The sequence below is a fragment of the Sinocyclocheilus grahami genome, unplaced genomic scaffold (genome assembly GCF_001515645.1).
Source record: "Sinocyclocheilus grahami isolate Dianchi unplaced genomic scaffold, SAMN03320097.WGS_v1.1 scaffold340.1, whole genome shotgun sequence".
In the NCBI taxonomy this organism is placed as follows: Eukaryota; Metazoa; Chordata; class Actinopteri; order Cypriniformes; family Cyprinidae; genus Sinocyclocheilus; species Sinocyclocheilus grahami.
This window is the reverse complement of record NW_015505519.1, coordinates 246,264-261,174: the sequence shown is the minus strand read 5'-3', so window position 1 is coordinate 261,174 and position 14,911 is coordinate 246,264. Positions and strand designations below refer to the sequence as shown.

The 14,911-nt window shown below is 36.0% G+C and overlaps 1 protein-coding gene across 1 annotated transcript in view; it reads left to right on the top strand.

The window, feature by feature from the left end:
• slc35f1 (solute carrier family 35 member F1) overlaps positions 1-14,911 on the top strand; it is a 100,695-nt gene that overhangs the window by 62,540 nt on the left and 23,244 nt on the right. The window contains exon 3 of the mRNA XM_016295795.1: positions 6,021-6,148. Coding sequence (XP_016151281.1) covers positions 6,021-6,148 — 128 coding nt within the window. The remainder of the gene's footprint in view (positions 1-6,020; positions 6,149-14,911) is intronic.

Genomic DNA, 14,911 nt, shown 5'->3' with positions numbered 1-14,911 from the left:
CCACTGGGTTTACGGGGCGAGGCGGAGTCCGGGTCGAGGAGGCCGGAGGCAGAGGTGAGGGAGACTCCAACACCGGCGACGCTGGAGGATGGCAGTCCCGCGGAGCTCGCACCGCAATGATGGTGGGCTGAGGGCGAGCAGAGGGGCTGCCAGACGACAGCGGTGGAGGAGGCTAGAGCAGGTGGGAGGGCATGCATTATCGAGGAGCGGCCACTGGAGGGCGCTTTCTAGGAGCGGGCACTGGAGGGCGCTCTGAGCTGGGTTCGGGGGCTGGAGCTGGAGAAATGGCTCTCCGTCATCGGTGGGCTCAGGCTTATGCTCCGTACCGCGGTGGCTGGTGGGCTGGGCTCAGGGTCCTGAGTGGGGGCTGGTGTTGTTGTCAGCGATGTCCACGGTTAGATGGGACTTGCAGGACACCAGCACCCACTCGATGAAGGCGGCGAGGCTCTCTCGAGGACCATCCCCGGACAACTGCGTTCGTGTGGTGGCGTTAAGTCCAACTTGAAAAACTGACAAAAACCGGAAAAAACAAACGAGGGGAAAGACGCCGCTATACTTTACTTAGTGTTTGGTTAGTCTGTCACAGTCACAGTGTGTGGAGGCAGGCAGGAAGACAAGGATTCCAATAATGACTTTTAATGTAGACACAACAAGGCAGATTCAGGACGGACAGGGTAACATTCACAATAACCAATATACCAGAGACAGGAACTAATATAGGGCAGATAACGAGGGGCAGACAGGTGCGCACAATGAGGTGATTAACTAATAATTAGTACGGGCTAAACCAACAGAAGGGGAAGAAACCACAATAAACAGTCCACAGGGGCGTTACAGGTACATCAATATCATGTTACAAAATGTTTTCGTTCATGAATTATAAAAATTTAAGTTTGGATCGTGCACTTTCATGTCTATGTTCAAAAATGTGAGTGGCAGTTAAAGGGTTAAGCTTCACTTTTTGACTATCTGTGTGTACGACTAAAATAAAATGAAGTTCTGATAGCTTGTAATGTATGTTATACTCACATTTTAACAGGATTTTTCAAAAAATTATGTATGGATTATCAAGTAAACCTAAGGTGCTTCAGTCCAGTGTTCATTTTGAAATATTACCAACAATATAAAAGTTATTACTGGGTTTGCATTATACAAGTAGGGATTTCACTGCAATAGAACATGTGGACGGTAAGAAAAAGGTATTTTACTTGCTATAAAAGTATGAACTATCAATCAGACGACAGAAAGCATGTAGGCTAGTAGATTGTGTACAACAGGTTTTCATGTTTTAATCAAGTCGATAATTTAGAGGCCTTAGAAATTTGTGTAGGCCTGTCCCGTATTATACAGTAAAAATGCAAACTGAAGTATATAATGTAATGAGGTTGTTTGACAACAGTGTTGCACACTGCATATTGTTTTGGGTTATGTTATAGTATAGGGGTTACATATAGTTTTGGGAGTGTAGAGTATTTACTATATTAGCTCTTTAAGGATGATCTTAAAGGTATAGATCACTAAAAAATGAAACTTGTCATCATTTACTCACCCTCATGTCATTCCAATCCTGTACAATTGTCTTGTGCAGAACACAAAGGAGGAATTAATGAACAATATCCTGTCCTGAAAAAATGTAGTCCATATGATTAGTGCATATGATTTGTGCATAATGTTCATTAATCAGACTACAGTTTCTGATGTACACCTGTAAGTAGGGCATTTGATCCAAGCATTAGTCTTTCTTTTGGAACAGGAGAACAGATTAATGAGTCTCTGGAAGGGTCCTTAGTCTCAAGAGTGATCATGTTAGTTCTGTAATGCTTTTAGTAATCACCAAAGTAAATGTAGACGTGCTGCACGTAGGATTTCTGCATTATTTATTGATTTAGCGGCTGCTTTTATAATAAGTGCCTTATGTTCTCCTGAGTATAGCTGTTTTGTTTTGACTAATGCATTGCATTTCGATGCCTTTACCTCAGGGCTTCAGGCTTTACTTTGGGGTTTATACTACATCACCACAGATTCCTGTTTGAAAGCTACTACTACCAGGCAGTAAACTTTTATTTTCATTAAAGGGATTTATCACCAAAAAATGAAAATTTTACTCACCCTCTCATATTATTCCAAACCAAACATTTCTACTGCTGGTAGCCATTGACTTCCATAGTATTTTCCCATACTATGGACATCAATGGCTACAAGCAATTGTTTGGTTATGCAAGTTCATGCAAATATCTTTTATGTTCAATGGAAGAAACAAACACATACAGGTTTAGAAAAACGTGAGGGTGAGTGAATCATAACACTAGTACTTCATCAAATGATGGAGAAGAGACCATTTTTATTAAAAAATGTATGTATAAGTTTGTACTATATATATATGTGTGTATATACTTGGCTGGGTACAGTACTATATACAGTATACACTATACTATACTTATGCATACTATTTATTCTCTCTCTCTCTCTCTCTCTCTCTCTCTCTCTCTGTGTAGATATAGATAGATAGATAGATAGATAGATAGATAGATAGATAGATAGATATAGTATAAAATCAATTTTTAATGTACATAATATTATGTTTGAATGCATACATTACAGTTTAAATAACTTTTCTATTTGAATATACAGTATATTACAATGTAATTTGTTCCTGTGATGCAAAGCTGAATTTTCAGCATCATCACTCCAGTCTTCAGTGTTAGTTCTGTAATGCTTTTAGTAATCACCAAAGTAAATGTAGACGTGCTGCACGTAGGATTTCTGCATTATTTATTGATTTAGCGGCTGCTTTTATAATAAGTGCCTCATGTTCTCCTGAGTATAGCTGTTTTGTTTTGACTAATGCATTGCATGTCGATGCCTTTACCTCAGGGCTTCAGGCTTTACTTTGGGGTTTATACTACATCAACACAGATTCCTGTTTGAAAGCTACTACTACCAGGCAGTAAACTTTTATTTTCGTTAAAGGGATTTATCACCAAAAAATGAAAATTTGACTCACCCTCTCATATTATTCCAAACCAAACATTTCTTCTGCTGAACCAAACAGCTGCTGGCAGCCATTGACTTCCATAGTATTTTCCCATACTATGGACATCAATGGCTACAAGCAACTGTTTGGTTACGCAAGTTCATGCAAATATCTTCTTTTATGTTCAACGGAAGAAAGAAACACATACAGGTTTGGAAAAACGTGAGGGTGAGTGAATCATGACACTAGTATTTCATCAAATGTACTACAGTATACACTATACTATACTTATGCATACTATTTATTCTCTCTCTCTCTCTCTCTCTCTCTGTGTAGATATATATATATAGATAGATAGATAGATATAGTATAAAATCAATTTTTAATGTACATAATATTATGTTTGAATGCATACATTTATACATTTCAATACACAACTGTTTCAAAGTTTGGGGCTAGTAAGACTTTAAAAATGTTTTTGAAAGAAGTCTCTTATGCTATGCAAGGCTGGATTTATTTGATAAAAAATACAGCAAAAATAGTAATATTGCAAAATATTATTACAGTTTAAAATAACTTTTCTATTTGAATATACAGTATATTACAATGTAATTTGTTCCTGTGATGCAAAGCTGAATTTTCAGCATCATCACTCCAGTCTTCAGTGTCACTTGATCCTTCAGAAATCATTCTAATATGCTGATCTGCTGCTCAAGAAACATTTCTTATTATTATCAACATTGAAAACAGTTGTGTTGCTTAATATTTTTTTTGTGGAAACTGTAATACTACGTTTACCTATTATATCTATTTTTCAGGATTCTTTGATGAATAGAAAGTTCAGAAGAACAGCACTTATATGAAATAGATTTTTTTTGTAACATTAAAACTGTCATTTTTGATCCATTTAATGCATTTTCATTTTACAAAGTAAATTTTATGTTTATAATACAAAGTATTAAAAATTGTAATTTTTATGGATCTTGGATTTTTCACATCACCTTTTCTGAAAATCTGAGACCAACCAGCAGCCATTCTCATTCGCAACTTTGAGGACATATGGGCTCCGCACTGCCAGTGTGAGGAAGAGTCGTCTGTCTAGAGATCCATCTTTAGAAACTCAGTGGGATTTGTCAGTGCTCTCCGGGAATATGGTCTCTCAGAATAACCTGTCTTTAAGAGTAATTTTCCCTTCCTTGTTCGACCAGCACGCTCTCCGCAGTCAGTCCCTTTAACAAGCACTATGATGACATCTCTGTCACAGCTGCTGCCTGTGGTCATCGCGTTAAAGTCGATATAATGGCACACACCATTAACATTCTCCCGAATGGGAGGTGGGAATAGATATGATTCGAAAGCAAAAATGATATGCCTCATGGAGAACGGTTCAGTGTCATATATCCCTATAAAGCTGAAAAGGACAGAGAGCAAGTACTCAGCAAAGAAAATTCTGACATCATTTTGGTCCACGTCATTTGAAACCATTATGATTTTTTTTTCAATTGTGTGTAAAGAGCAGCATGAACACTCTGCACAATCTCTCCATTTGTCGTTCAAAGAGGACATTTATTTGATTTTAAAATGTCACACAGCTCGGAAGTATGCTTGCATGATATTCTTGTGTAACTAAATAAAAATATAATTGATAAACTAAATTAGAGGTCTGCGCGGGACAATTTTTTTAGTCCCGCTCCCGCAAGGTTATATTCCGCACCCACCCGCTCCCGCTATATATTCACTCTTTGTTCACCCGCTGTCCACTTAGAATAATTTTCTTCCCGACCCGACCGTTCCTGTTAAATTTAGATCTCGTTTCCAGATCTTTAAATTTCCGCTACTGAAAGAAAGAAAGAGAGGCTAACAAATAAAAGTGTAGTCTGCACAAAATTGTATGTTATTTTATTCATCTTGTCAAGAGTCTTGAATTTATTGACTTTGACTTGAATTTATATGAATTATCTTAAGACACAAAATATTTTATGCAACACAGTAGGAAAAAAAGTGTCAAATGTTTTTATTTTTATTCCTCTTGTTTTATTTTTATTCGTCTTGTCAGGATACAATTCGTTTAACATTTACAACACAATAGGAAAAAGTGTCGCAGAGAGAAAAAATAAAATAAAAATGTAGGTTGTACAAAAATAGCCTATTAGCTATTTTTATTCGTCTTGTCAAAATACTAAATTCGTTTGACATTTTTCTGTTAACACAGTAGGAAAAGTGTCGCAGAGAAAAATAAATAAATATGACAGCTGTCATTTAAAATTATAGGCTAAGCAAAATATTAAAAAACCCGAGTTGAACATCCTTCAGTACATACTTTGCTCCATCCTTATTCTGCTCTGACACTCATCGACATAATCTTTCTTTTTTGGTCTGCAGATGTTCTCTTGACTTTACCAGTTGTCCTCAACTTTCATTTCCTAATTAAATTGAAGACTGTGGAAGTTGCAAGAACAAAGCATTTGTTTTGTGTTCGATTAGATTAGAGCAATTATCTTAATTTTCTGATTCTTGGTCTGCTGCTTAGAGGAGCCATGGCTTTTTTCAAGCACAACACCCTGAGAGTTTGACATGTTGAAAAGGCCTAATGAATCAGTTAACTTATAAGGGCTTACAAAAATCCAATCCATCATCCATTAAACGTTTCTAGAATATGTCAAGAATAAGTTTGTTCACTGCAGACTTTTCTCCCCAAAAACAGTAGTGTATACAAAAATGATGTATTTGTTTTGGAGTAGTTTTTGATTTATTATATAGTACCATCTACTCTAATCTAATCTAACCCTAAAATCTGAGGACAAGGGTTTATAGGAATGACCAGCAAAAGAAGGTTGATCCAGGATTATGTTCTGCTCGTTTAAACTGCATTAAACAACTTGGATGATTTTAATAGCTGGCTTCACCCTGCTTGACTTCAAACCACTTCAACCGATTGATCGTTTTCCCAAACAGTTTGTACAAATAAGTTTGTATTGATCGTGTAAAATGGATTACACCACAGGAGACTGTCTTAATAAGTGAATACCTTCATGTTTTCCCACAGGAGAAGAGAATCTGCTGGCGATACTGAAAAGAAGATGGTGGAAGTACATGATTCTGGGATTGATTGATATAGAGGCCAATTACCTGGTCATCAAAGCCTACCAGTACACCACACTGACCAGCGTTCAGGTATATGATTATGTTTATGAGTCTGTGTTTGTGCCTTGTGAAGGAAAGAAAAGACAGATTATCAAACAGCCAATGTCCTAAGAAGCAAAAGCGCAGTGGCTTGAGGCTTTTATTGGGCCTGTCTGATTGGCGGTTAAATCTCGGCTGTTTGCTTCACATTGTGCTTGTCATTTAATCTTCATTACAGCGCTGTTAGTGCTGAAAGAGCCTTATTCACGTCGCTGCTAATGGTGTTTGATTAGTGGCCAGAGGAGGTCTCAATGATTATTAGAGATTCCAGCAGAGAAAAGGATCGATTTTTTCACTTCTCACTCTTCTGTTGCCATCACCGACGGTCATTACGAGCACCCTTGTTGATGCAAAGACTGTCATCAACTATTTGTTAGAGAACGTGCTGGCATCCAGTCATGTATTAGCCTAGCCTACCCTACCATTAGACATTAAAAGGGACATTCAGACAGGCTTTTTTTTAGATCTGCACGCATAACTGAGAGGATTAGCTCTGATCAGTAATGATATTACGCAGCGCCTGAAAATAGTCCCCAGCACGCTACTTGTGCAAGCAGGTGGTCACGTTGGTTATGTTGACGGAAGTCAGCCTATTTTCAGGCGCTGCATAATATCATTGCGCCTGCTGCACCCATGGTACGGCAGCAAAGTTGCTTGATTATTACGCCGGAATGAGAGTATAGTTCCTAGCCATATCGGTCTAGAAAATCGCAACTTCTCATTTTCCATCGGTCTTAGTACACGATGTAACTACAGAAGAGTCAAGTTTTAAATAGGAAAAATATAGAAACTCTTTGGTCATTTTTGAGCGAGATGCTAACGGTCTAATCAGATTCAATGATCTATGCTAAGCTACAGCTAAAAGTGCTACCGCCAGACCCGGAGATCGGCTGAATGGATTGGAAAACGGTAAAACTCAACTGTTTAACTCTAGGGGAGTTGGAAAATGAGCCTATTTTCAAAAATAGTGGAGTATTCCTTTAAAACAAGACTGTGTGTTGTTATTGATTTTTTCTGTTATAAGATCCCATAGCATTATGATAGCACAGGACTACAGGTGAATACAGATGCTGTTCGATTTTATAAGCCCCAAAAACACACAAAAAAACACTATGAAGGCATCATGCACCCTCATATTTTTGTGGGTATTGATTGCAACTTGTAAAAAATATGCAAAGCCCTATTTGCAGTATCTTTGATAATTAACTTTCATGATGATTGTTTGTAGTTGAAGTAGAAGTTTGTCAGAAATCTCTCATTTACATGGCTAAATTTGGTCAGTCCAATTGAATTGGGCCTTACACAGATCATTTGCTTTAAATTTGAAATTTTATTATTATCTGTCACTCTATTAAATCAAACATTTATGCAAAAGTTGCTTCTTTCATGTTTCGCAACACTTTCAAAGTGAAATGTCCAGTAAGTGGAGCGAAAAGTCATTTCAGTTTTATCCGAAACAGATGAACATGAATCCGGCAATGTTTTATTATGCTGGTTGTTGTACATATTGTCCAAAGTGGTGCTAAGAGGTTAATGCTCTATTGCAGTGGTCGCCAACCCGTCGATCGCGATCGACTGGTAGATCTTTATCACTGTCCCAGTAGATCCCGAAAATAACAGTAAAATAAGTACACAAATGCATTACATTTCTGGGGTTATATTAATGTATCACTGAAGGGAACTGTCTTGAGAAAAGTTTCGATTGCAATGGCATTTTCTTCTCCTCCGTATAAAGCACAGCTCTGCTTTGTTTACAGCGGTAAACAAGGAAAGGCTATAGTGCGGTCGGTTCATAAGCAGTTTTGCCAAGTCCATGGTTTTCCCGTGGAATTGGGCTACTTTAACACTGTTGCCGCGGTTTGTTGTTCATGTCCGCGGGTTGAAGCGACCCCAATAACGTGATATTTAGCCCCTGGAATGTGAATTTTACTGGAAGATCCCCGCCGAAAAACGTGGCAACCCTGTTCATAAACGTCACCTGCTGTCAGAGAGTGCGTCTCATTCAGACCTGCTGTTGTTTCGTGCAGATGTTTTATGTAGCAAATAAATAAATAACACCTAAAGTCAGAATATGCTGTTTTTGTTTTAAATCCTGAAATTAATCTAAATCAAATCAAAAACAACTGCCCGTGCAGATCGTGATTAAAATGCAGTGGTTGCCTCTAATTTCAAATGGCTAGATATTTTTGTTTAAAGCCAGTTTGTTTGTTATAAAGCAAATAGCCAATAAATAAATTTGCTTAAAAATCAGTATCAGAATCAGAATCCAATTTGCTAGTTTAAAAAAAAGAAAGAAAAGAAATTCTGAATCAGCAATGACCGGCGCATCACTAATTAAAATACTAAGTAAAAGGCCTCAAATAGTTGAAGTACAATCTGGGATGTCTTTTTCTATCAATTCTTCAATAGGTAGATTTGTCTTTCATAAAGGCCGAGGTCAGGGATCTTGGGCCTAAAAAGGTTGGTGACCACTGCTCTATTGTGTTTAACAATAACATACTTTCTACATTAAACCTTACCATAGTGTTAACAGAAGCAAATGTGAGATAAATATTCATTTGCTAAAGCAACCATGACATTTTAGATTGTTTCTAAATGTCTTTTAGCTCATTTACCTGACTCTGAGCACTCTGTATTGCAAGTGCAATAATGTACCGGGTGAGTTATCGAGCAAGTTTACGGTGCCAGAAAAGCTATACATATAAAGCTGGTTATGCAAAATGTATTTGTTTACAAATGATGCACTAAACTGTTCTGAGGTCGTAACATAGCATTTTGAAAGAAATTGCATAAAAAGGCTTTTTAGTCTATATTCTGCCCTTGTTATAATTTGTATGAAAAGGAGGAAAAGTTATTGGCGTTTTACTGCCAACAGTGTTAATTTCAGCTGGAAACAGCAGTAAATTATATCTACTGGTACATATTTGGAGTTTTGCAAAAGATGTAAGTTAATGTATGTTTTACAATGAGACTATAATGCTTTTGCACATGATGTTTTTAGTCCACAAACCTGCATCTTATTCACAAACCACCCACAATCCAGTTTACCAGATACTTTTTCATTTATTTCTGGTAATTTTCCCATATTTGCAAACAAAAAGCAGTCAATGCATGTAAATAAAATGTGATTTATCATCATATATTTATGTGTCCTTCTATAATATATAGAGGGGAATTCACTAAACAATTGCTAAGCTTTTGCATGTGGTCTTCCAGGTCTTTATTTACAAACCACCCACAATCAAGTTTAATTAGACACAAGAATTGCAATTAAGTATTTTTTAAATGCTTGTTTGCAACATTTCTTTAATGAATTGGGGGAAAACAAAAGCAGACAATGCATGCAAATAAACAGCGTAATCATTGTGAATTTCAAATATGACTTTTTTCTGTGGAACAAAGTTAGTATGGAAATATCAAAGCTGCTCTTATCTATACACTGAAACTGCATGATCACTGGCTGTCAAATTAAGTTGCATCTTAGCTTAGTCTATTAAACACAATAATACAGTATATTAGCTCAGAATCTGAATTTTATCCTCTTGCAGGCAACTTTACTAATATATGATTATATCTTACACATATATATTGAACTACCAAGTTGTTTAGGTCATGTTTTCTCTCGCCTAGGGCATCCAGTGAGCCAGAACTGCCTCAAAATAATAGGTGCATGACGTCCCTGCAAACATGCACTGATTTGTTTTCAAGAGTCTTATTTTTTTTAACACGCCCACGGCGACCAATCAGCAGGTACCGCTAGTTCAGCACTTCTCTGGTGCCTGTACAGCACAACCTGTGCGCCCGACTTTAAAGCGTTATCTGTCTCTGTGTTCTCTACCCAGCACAAAAGAGAATTTAGACTCTCACCGTCGTAAAGTTCATACCGCTCAGAGCCACTGGAGACTGCAGCGTCTCTGATCAGACAGTGGAACCAGACGCTCCTGCAGGTCAATCAAAAACAGAAACCCTGAAGCACGCCACCAGACTTCCTAATGATTTCCACTGCATTTCTGTGCAACCAACTTTAATATAAATACTGTAGATGGGCAACACTTTGTTTTAGAAAGTCAGGTGGTGTTAGATGAGAAAGCTATGGAAGCTTGTTTCTGCCACAGGATGAAAAAGTACAAAAGGTGATTGCTTTTTATCTCACAATTCTGCCTTTTCTCACTATTCTGAGTTTATGTCTCACAATTCTGCCTTTTTTCTCACAATGAATAACTGGCACTTCTGTTGACTTTTCTCTCCAAATTTTGAGTTTACATCTTGCAAATCAGTTTTTTGATTTCTGCCACAGGATTAAAAAAAAGTTTAAAAAAAAGTTATTGCGACTTATCTCACAATTCACTTTTTTCTCTCGGAATTCTGCATTTATAATATTACGTTTTTAGGTTTCTCACAATTCTGACTTTTCTTCGCAATTTGCAAGATATAAACCCAGAATTGCGAGAAAAGCCTAAATTTTGAGATAAATTCACAATTACCTTTTATTCTTATTCTTATTCTTAATTCATTTAGTAGGAATCACAAATGTTAAATTGACACAAATTTTAATATAATATTTTTTGTAATAATATTAGTCAATTTAGGAATGCAACGCATATTTTATTAAATTTGGTCGTGTCTAAGATTGTTGGTTAGAAGTAAACTTTTCCTTCCATGCAAAGTCTCCTGGGTTCAGTGTTTTATTAAAATAAACCAAAATGGCAGCTATAAATCATTGAATGAAAATGAGCAACATTTGTTTGGAACGGAGCCCCGTGTGCAGATGAGCAATACATAAGTGAGGAACTCTGGCAGATTTTTAACAGGATCTGCACTGATGACAAACAGCAAAACATTTAGATTTAGATTTCAGCATTGACACTCATTATAACACACTCTAATGAACTAAAACCTCCTGCTTGAAAATTATTCTGTGTTAGATGCATTTATTAATTTAACAGACTCTTTTATCCTAAGCAATTTACCTGTGAGGAACTCTACAGCATTAGTTATACATTGCAAGGAAAAAGGTAACATAAAGTGCTCAAAACAAAGTTTCAGAGTTAGCCAGAAAAGTAGAAGCTACTGCTGAGACAACTTTACAAAAAATGACCACAGTAGCATATAGTTTCCTCCAAAATACCATAGGCATTTGTGCAATTTAATCTTAAATTTCCTGTTGCTGTTGTTTATAGTATGTTCATTTTCCAGTTTTAATAAAGTTCTAATAAATATATTTCTTTTAGACAGTTGACACTTATGTAAATAAAGAGAAAAAACAATAATGCGGTGTGTGCGCTCGTTGCTATTTCAAAAGCGCTAGTAATTCGACGTCACATAGAGCTTCTGAGAAGTTATGATATGGCTTTTATAAAACAATTGTTTAAAGACGATAGCATTGAGCAAGTTTTAAAAGCTGTTACTTTGTCTGTTTTTGCTCCGTTAACGATAGTGTTACTTCATTGCTGTTTCGTTCCTGTTTGAATTAACGATTCACTTTCATTTCATGCGTGAATCAGCGTTCGATTTAATGAACGATTCAGTCATTCACTCATTACGATGGCCAAGAGAGCTCAACGCGCTGCAAATGAAAAAACACCTGCAAATTAACAAAATATCTTCATCAGTTTGACAACACACACGATGCAAATAGGCTACTCACAACTCAAACAAATAAAGAAACGCGCTGCAAGAACAGAAGCATGCTGCGAATACTCAAAACACAAACAAAAACATAGTTCATTTTAATTTCGTTGAGGTAATTTTGTTGTGGTTTGTGCTACATTCGCGTTTCTGTATTTGGTTGGGTTGTGTGTATTTGCAACGCGTTTCTTTAGGCTAAATATTTGTCGGTTGTGTTGTGAGGATTTGCAGCGTGTTTTGTATTTGGTTGTGTTGCGAGTATTTGCAGCACGTGCTGTCAAACTGATGAAGATGTTTTCATAATTTGCTGGGTGCTTTTTCTATTTGCATGCGTTTTCTGAAGTTGCTGCGCGTTGAGCTCTCTCGGCCACCGTACTAATTACGTCGCCACCTATTGGCGTATCGATGTAACAGAAAGAGTCCTATACATCTATCTACTACAGTATCAAAAAAGATATATAATTGTTTGAATAATCATTAATTATGATTCTAAATATTACAGTACCGAGATCCCACATAAATGTATCATAATTTTTTGTATTAACTTGTATTATTATGTTTTGCGGTTATCGAAGTAAATTTTCAATAGCCTAGTAAGAGTAAGAGGATATTAGTAAATTGTAGAGTAAAAGTATATTAAATTGTGTATAGTAGGAATCAAATGAAGTCACAAACAAAAACAGAAAGAAAAACAAAACTGATAAACAAGCCAGAGGCTTTAAAAGAAGCAGTGCATTTTCAGCTCTAAATGAGCAAGAAATATTCTCACGTTTCTAGTCTAACACGATAGCTTGTTTGATGAGGTCAGGCAGGTTGCTGCTCATCCCACACTGGAGCACATCATGTTTCACTCTTCTCCGTGTGAAGAGATGCTTCCTACCTCCCAAACTTTTGCATGCCATTTCCCCTATGGTTCACAACAAGCGTATTTTAATATTTTTATACAGACAGTAATGAGGTTACACAATGACTCATCAATATTAATAGGCAGTCATGCCGAACCCTGCGATGGAGTCTTTAAAATGTAAAAATCTTTAAAACATTTGCCCATTAAGGGTAGATGATTACTTGTTATAGATGGTCATGGTGTTGGCTGAGGTCCAGAATGCAAATATCTTGACTAATTCTGCTTATATTTTCTCTTCTTTCTCTCCTTTTCTCTTTTTCGTTTTATCGACTAAGCCAAAAATTGTGGAGTTTTAACAAATGTCTCCACATTTTGTCTCCACAATGTCAACACATTTTATGACCTCATTATATCTCTTGTGTGTCCTTCAGTCATTGAAGCCTTATGAAAAATGTATTTTCTCTAAACTTTTCAGTACCTCACTAGAGGAATATGAACAGGTTAGAGCTGAACACTGGACTCTGGAATATGATCAGTTAACTCAAATAAGCCCAGTGTGCACTGCTACATCACGGCAGAGAGCTATTTAAATGAGTTCAGAGATTCCACACCTCCATCCAAGGAGGTTTCTAGTGAAGGTTATCAATCAGCATTGAAAAATAATAATACATTGAATAAAGGGTTCCCTTTACGTTTTCGAGTTGAATTGAGTTTCTATATGGTAAATCTATCATTCTATCTATCGTTCTGTCACCTATTGGTCTATCTATCTATCTATCTATCTGTCATACTATTTTCTATAGAAAAATGTTTTTCGAGTTTTGTATAAATATGGGATATCTGTATATATGGAATATTATCTGTATCTATCTATCTATCTATCTATCTATCTATCTATCTATCTATCTATCTATCTATCTATCTATCTATCTATCTATCTATCTATCTATCCATCCGTAGTCATTGAAGCCTTATGAAAAATGTATTTTCTCTAAACTTTTCAGTACCTCACTAGAGGAATATGAACAGGTTAGAGCTGAACACTGGACTCTGGAATATGATCAGTTAACTCAAATAAGCCCAGTGTGCACTGCTACATCACGGCAGAGAGCTATTTAAATGAGTTCAGAGATTCCACACCTCCATCCAAGGAGGTTTCTAGTGAAGGTTATCAATCAGCATTGAAAAATAATAATACATTGAATAAAGGGTTCCCTGGTTCCCTTTGAGTTGAATTGAGTTTCTGTATGGTAAATCTATCATTCTATCTATCGTTCTGTCACCTATTGGTCTATCTATCTATCTATCTATCTGTCATACTATTTTCTATAGAAAAATGTTTTTCGAGTTTTGTATAAATATGGGATATCTGTATATATGGAATATTATCTATCTATCTATCTATCTATCTATCTATCTATCTATCTATCTATCTATCTATCTATCTATCTATCTATCTATCTATCCGTCTGTCTGTCTGTCTGTCTGTCGGTCGTTCGTTCTATCACCTATTGTTCTGTCTATCTGTCGTTCTATTTTCTATAATTGAATTTGAATTTAAAAATATTTTTTTGACAGTTATTTTGTATAAATATGGGATATTATCTATCTTTCTGGGATATGGGATTCTATTGATCGTTCTATTGTTCTTTCTATCATTCTTTTGTTCTATCATTCTATAATTTTTCCATTCTATTGTTATATCGTTCTTTCTATCATTCTTGTTTTATCTATCGTTTGTTCATTCGTTCTGTCTCGTGTCTATCTATCATCTATCTATCTATCTATCTATCTATCTATCTATCTATCTATCTATCTATCTATCTATCTATCTATCTATCTATCTATCTATCTATCTATCTATCATTCTATAACATATTGTTCCATCTATTTGTTGTTTTATCTATCACCTGTTGTTCTGTCTATCTGTCGTTCTATTTTCTATAATTGAATTTGAATTTAAAAATGTTTTTTTGACAGTTATTTTGTATAAATATGGGATATTATCTATCTTTCTGGGATATGGGATTCTATTGATCGTTCTATTGTTCTATCGTTCTTTCTATCATTCTTGTTTTATCTATCGTTTGTTAATTCGTTCTATGTCTCGTGTCTATCTATCTATCTATCTATCTATCTATCTATCGTTCTATAACATATTGTTCCATCTATTTGTCGTTTTATCGATCACCTGTTGTTCTGTCTATCTGTCGTTCTATTTTCTATAATTGAATTTGAATTTAAAAATGTTTTTTTGACAGTTATTTTGTATAAATATG